The 6,000-nt window shown below is 54.3% G+C and overlaps 1 protein-coding gene across 2 annotated transcripts in view; it reads right to left on the bottom strand.

Annotated features, from left to right (window-relative positions):
- The window catches only part of OSBP2 (oxysterol binding protein 2), a 130,080-nt gene extending 126,190 nt beyond the window's left edge, over nt 1-3,890 (bottom strand). For both annotated transcript variants that reach the window (XM_045826874.1, XM_045826873.1), the window contains exon 1: nt 3,220-3,890. In XM_045826874.1, the coding sequence (XP_045682830.1) occupies nt 3,220-3,890 (671 nt within the window). The remainder of the gene's footprint in view (nt 1-3,219) is intronic.
- Nucleotides 3,891-6,000: the final 2,110 nt, after the last annotated feature.

The raw sequence follows: 6,000 nt of genomic DNA on the forward strand, positions 1-6,000 counted from the left end.
ACTTAAAGAAAAGAAAGAAAGAAAAAAGAAGAAAAAATAATGGAGCGGTCTTTCCAGAAGGGAAGCCTGTAAGAGAAATGACTCTGATTTCTTCTCGACCAGCCACATCGCCCAGCAGGTAAGCCTGACTCTGCCTGGCCCCTAAGGGAGAGATAATAAAAATTCTTTCCCTCTGTTTTAGCTCACAAGCACCTGAATCTTGTCTCTATTCCAACCACACACCTCTGGCTACCATGAGCTGGAGGTCTGGGTTGGGTGGGAAGAGACAGCGCACATGCATGGTGCAGGGCATGGACGGGGCCCCGGATAACCCACCCTGCTGCTGTCAGTTATGAGTGACCGCCCTGGAGGGCACTCAGTCCTGGACCCCAGCAGGCGGGATGGCCCTGCCTGGTCTGGAAGCCAGGATTCAGAGCAGAAGCAGGAACCAGAAAGTGGTGTCACACATCGAAAGTGCTGAGAGGCGCAAGGAGGGGCAGACCAGTGTTTCCCAGAAGGCAAACTGGAGTACCTGGGAAAACGTGGTAATTCTGCCTCCACTGCAAAGTGTCTTTTCTGCACACAGAGACTTACTCATCTCCTGCAGCATTCAGGGACAGCCTGCAAGCTGAGTGCCCCTGAGTAAGCCACTGAAGTCCGTTTATTCAGCCTCAGCTTCCCTTCTTATAAAATGGGAATGAGGACATCTTCACGGCCGGCCTCACATGGGACTAAATGAGAGCACGGGGAGGTAAAATGTTGGGAATCGTTCGTCCCACCCAGGGGAGTCGAGCAACAATTCTGTCCACCTTAGAACCTACAAACGTCCAAACCAAAAACCACAGAGCTGAACTGTGCAAGCACGCACTCAAGAACCTCGCTCCCATGCTCTCCTCCCCCCAAACCAGTGTTTGTCCCCACAACTTTATCGACAAGCAATAAGAAGTTTTCTTAGCTACCCAGAGAATCCACACATTTGAAATTTTACCTTAAGTGCCAACTGTCTATACAGCCTACACCAGAGATATTGCAGGTCTGGTTCCACGCCACCACAATAAAATGTGTATCGCAATAAAGTGAGTCGTCATCTTTCAGCTTATGGAGGGTCTTGCCTTCAATTTTTAAAAAACACAACATCCCCCGGGCTAAGCCCCTGAACCTGTCTCCTAGGCCCCTTTTCTCTTTCCAGTGAGCCAAAGCAGCCCCCACCTAGGCTCTCCCCTGTTGCTTCTTCTGTCCTAAGCCCTTCTGTGTTTCACTGTCCCCGGCTTTAGTAAATGTACGCTCAAAATAAAAACAAAATAAGAAAATGCAAGGTCTGTGAAGTGCAACAATGCAAAGCACAATAAAATAAGGTAGGCCTGTAGAGGTTATTTTAAGAAGATGGGACGTCTTTGCTCTTCCAATTAAAATCAAACAAAAATGCACGAGGTCAGGTTTTCCTTCCACTAGAACTTCCTACCACTGTGGGACCCTGTACTCATAAGCATTACCTTGACTCCTCTAGGTTAGCAGTACCTGGTACAATACAAGACAACTGAGAAGTGTTGAACTCAAGGATGAGTGGGAGTCTGGAACAGGCTCAGACTTTCGAGTGCAAAAGGCCTGGATCAGAATCTCTCTCCAGCACCTACCATCCCCCTGTTAAGCCTCAGAACCCCTCATTTGTACAACAGGACAATCCTGGAGCCACCTGACAGTGTCATTGTGAGGCTGAAATACACGTAAATGAACACAACGTAAAACAGGGTGTGTGGTCCACAACCGACATGCCCTACGTGTTACATCCCTTGCCTTTAAGAAAACAAAGTGATATTTATACCAAATCACTGATAATCCCTGTTACCGCATGTCAGTGAAATGTTGACTTACCTGACAGTACGATAAATGGGATAAAAAAGACACTTGGAAAAGGATCTCTCTGCTCCACTGCCTAACTCCAAGGCCATGTTCTGTGGGATGTGTATTGGCACAGCTGAGTGGGCTGAGCAGCCTCAATGCACCGCACGAGAAGGAAATATTGGAAACACATGTCAGCCTTCTCCTCTGCCCGGACTTAAAGACAGGTGATCCCCATTTTGGAATGGGAGCCATCAGTTAAGTTCAGAGGAGTTCCCAGATTCTCTGGGGCGCTCAACCATCCTCTAGAAGCTATGTTCCAAAAAGTCTAGAAAAGACCACGTTAAGTCCTATGGTGGGTGGCCTGAAGGGACACTGCCTGGCCGAGTGACCTGAGCAAACAGCAGGGCAGGGCCCTCCTGTTTGCAATGACAGCAGAGCAGTGCTTCTCAGACTATGGTCGGAAGCAGCGTCACCTGGGAACTTGATAGACGTACTCAAGCTCAGGTGCCTCCTAGATCCACTGCATCAGAAACTCAGCAGGTGTGAGGAGGGGCGGGGCAGCACTTGGTGTTTCAACAAGCCCTTCAGGGAAATCTGATGCTCTCAGATTGAGAATCAATGGTATGTAGAGTGGCCTGAGATCTCAAAGTTTAAACTAACCATCACCAGGAAATACACCAAGGCTACAAGAGAAAAAGGAGAGAAAGCCTTCAGTATCTTTCTCTTTCCAACCATTTCAGTGGGCAGACAGTGTTCGCTATATCCCACCACTAAACAGTTTTGAATCCCATGTGGCTTCTGGAATAAGGAAGGCCATAGCAGGCTGCTTCCTGAGTCTCCGCAGAATGCCAAGATGGGCTCTCCAAGGGCGGGAGCTGTGTCTCACACATCTGTGAGTCTGCTGTGCCCAGCCCAAGGCCTGGCAATTAGCAGGCATCAGGAAAGGTGGAAAACAGAGTGAGCAACTGAGGAGGTAACCATGAATGGGCCCCAAGGACTGAACAAGGTTAGTTTCCCCCTCAATCCCTGATACACTGATCTTAGCTCCTGAACCAGAAAGCTCCTGAACCAAGGACTCTGTGGGGCTAACTCTGGCTAGGGGCCCAGGTCCCACCATTACCAACATCAGAGGGGCCCTGAGGCACTAGACCACTCCCACACTCCACCTTCCTGCTCACACCCAAAATCTACTTGGCTTGCCAGAGGTCATGTCCACAGGGGGCTCCCCTGCCAGAGGTCAGTGCGCCCAGCCCTGGGAGGTTGGCTGAAGACATTAATTCTGCTAGAGTGCATGTTCCCAAACATCCCTAGGCTAGTAGTGGTGTCCTCCGACCCCAAATGCCCTCTGCGGCAGCACCATCCTCCAGACTCAGGTGCCCCACGGTGGCACTTTCATACCTGTAGTAAGACAGCAGGCCGTTGCTGAGCACGAACCAGCGGCGCTGGTAGCCCTTCAGGTAGTTGGTCCACTTGAGGAGCCAGCCCTTGAAGCTATCCAGAGGGAGCGAGGCCATTGGGACGGTGGAGGTAGTGCCAGTTCCTGACACTTGAACCCCCAAAGGCATCCTCACCTGTCCAGGTCGCAGGGGAGGTGGGGGCTTTGACACGGGCTGCGACCCTGACTCGGGTCTGGTAAAGGACATGCTCCCCACTCCTGGCCCCAGAGACGGCGACTGTTCAGATGAGGCCTTGGCGAAGTAGGCTGCCCCTACATTTGAGCCGAACTCTTCCCGGGGCCCTGACCCCGGCCCCGGCCCCGGCCCCAGCAGCAGTTCCGATTCCTGTCTGTGTCCCAGCCTTGGAGAAGACGTCTTCTGGGACCCAGACTGCGATCTTGGTACCAGCTCCGAAACTGGCTCCGACACCTGTTCGGACGCCGACTCCCGCTCCGGCTCAGCCACTGGCTGGGGCTGAGGCTTCGGCTCCACTCCGGAGCCGGGCGTGGAAGCGCTCATGGTCGGTGCCGCCGTGTGGCACGACAGACAGGGAACAACCGTGAACAGCGACGAGAGCCCGCGGGAGCGGCCGCCGCAGCCGCCGCCTCGGCACAGAGCGGCCGCTTTCCCCATAGAGCCGGCGGACCCGAGCGCGGCCGAGCTGGGGGGAGGGGGCGGCGGGGGGCGGGGCCGCGGGCGGGGCCGGGGCCCCACGGCCGCGCGGCGCGAGGCGTGGGCGCGTGCGGGGCCCTCCGCTGTCCCGTGCCCCTGGCGCCGCTTGCGTCGGCTGGCTGTTTCCTCCTCGCGCTCGGCGGGCGGGCACCCGGGTCCCTCTCCGGCGTCGCCGGCGCCCGGCTCGGCGTCTGGCACTCGGGAGGCGCCCTCGGAGCAACACCTGTGGGGCGCAGCCCGCGGTGGGCGGGCGGCTGGGAAGCGACGGCGCGCTTCAGGCCACCATCCCAGCCTGAGCTCCAGCCCGTGCCAGGCGCCGGCGGAACAATGATGAATGCGGAGCCCGCCGGCTCCCGGCGCAGCCTCTCCCAGCGCGGCCTCTGCCCGCGGGCCCCTGCGCCGACGCTCTGTCCAGGGCGAGTTCGCTCCCGAAACCCAGGGAAGCGGAGGTGAGGGGTAGGCGGAGAGCAGGTGCCGCGCTCGCAAACCAATAAATGCGCCCGCAGCACAGGGGCCCGGCCCGATGACGCTGAACGCTGAGGAGGACGCCCACCGCCCCCCACGGCAGCCATTACCTGGCTGCGGATCCTTCCCGCGGCGACCAGACTTGGTGGCGCGAAGCCACCGCCGCCTCCACCTCCTGGGCCAGCTGGCCTCTGCTTCGTGCCAGGGCACCGCCGGCGGCGGCATAGTTCAGGCTCCGTACAAGTACAGAAATTGTGTCTAAAAGCGGATTCTTAACTTGGACCTCGTGGACATCCCTGGTAATCTTGGCGGGTGGTCTGTGATGCCTTCGCAGTGGTCCGTGGAGTTTTCCGTGTCTGTGCATTTTTTTTAGGGAGAAGTTCCATAGTTTTCATGGGACTCCCAAAGGAGTCTGTGATCTAGAAATGTTAAACGTCACTGATTAAGAATCCATCCTGAAAAGAAAGGTCGATGGTTACCACAATCAGAAATACAAGTAGAAAGGTGGGATATTGGGCTTCTGCCCAGGCGCTCGAGGCTCTAGACCTCTGGGCAGGCGCCTCCCCTGTGTTCAACTGACGTGTTTTAGACCCTCCCCCTACCCAGGGGTTATCCCTGATCTTGCTGGAGAGACACGGCCTGTGCGGGGACCACGCCTACGTGAAGTGATGGTAGGAGCTGAACAGACTGGAAGATCCTAGAAACAGGAAGAGCAGACACTCCCCTAAGCTCTGTGTGGGGCAGAGTCGTAACTACCACAGTAAGGAGGGTTCAGTTCTGTGGTGCTGACATCCTGGCTGTAAGCCCTCGTTGACCTCGGGTATTTAGTTCAATCCCTTTGGAGAAGAACCCGTCTGTTTTCTGCTTGGGAAACACGTTACCTGTACTCTGCAAACTTGGGAGTAGAGCAGAGTAGGGCAGTGGGTTGGAGCAGTTATCCCTCCTCCCCTGCCCCAGGTCGTGTGTGAGTCTATATTTAATACATACTGGGCAGATAAAGAATATTGTAAAATATGGGTAGGGCATACAAATAACAATACAAGACACCCAAAGACTCACTAACCGGTTTTAGTAATAAAATCCCCCATTTCAGTTCCCTGTTCCTCCTCCTACCCTCTCCCATAATCTGCTGACTTTGAGCCCAAAGGCTCCCTGGGTTTTTTCAAGCCAGCTGGCTCCCACCTCCTCTTCAGTTGGCTAGGAGAGTGTTCCCGCCTGCTGCCTCCACCTGTTTTGTTCATCAAGCGCTCACATCCTCTTTCCATACTTCCAAGGGCTTGTTGAAACCGCTCATCCATAAGTGATCTGTCTTTATTTAACATGGAAACACCCCAACTTGGCCTTCGCAAGTCCTCCTAACTGTTCTCTTTTTCTCCGCAGCATTTGTCACCATCTAAACGATTTCTTTGGTTTATTTCTGTCTCCTCCTATTAGAATGTAAGCTCCAGGATGGCAGGCATTTCTTTTGGATTTCTTTCCCTGCTCTATCATCTGGGCCGAGAAGAAGACTTGGCATATGGCATGAACTTAATGAATATTTGTGGAGTAAAGTCTTCACTGTAGTTCTCTTTGCTGTTGAGGACTTTTTGAATGCTCTATATATTTA

Source organism: Phyllostomus hastatus, unplaced genomic scaffold (genome assembly GCF_019186645.2).
Source record: "Phyllostomus hastatus isolate PE091 unplaced genomic scaffold, TTU_PhHast_1.1 phas_scaffold_760, whole genome shotgun sequence".
Taxonomy (NCBI): Eukaryota; Metazoa; Chordata; class Mammalia; order Chiroptera; family Phyllostomidae; genus Phyllostomus; species Phyllostomus hastatus.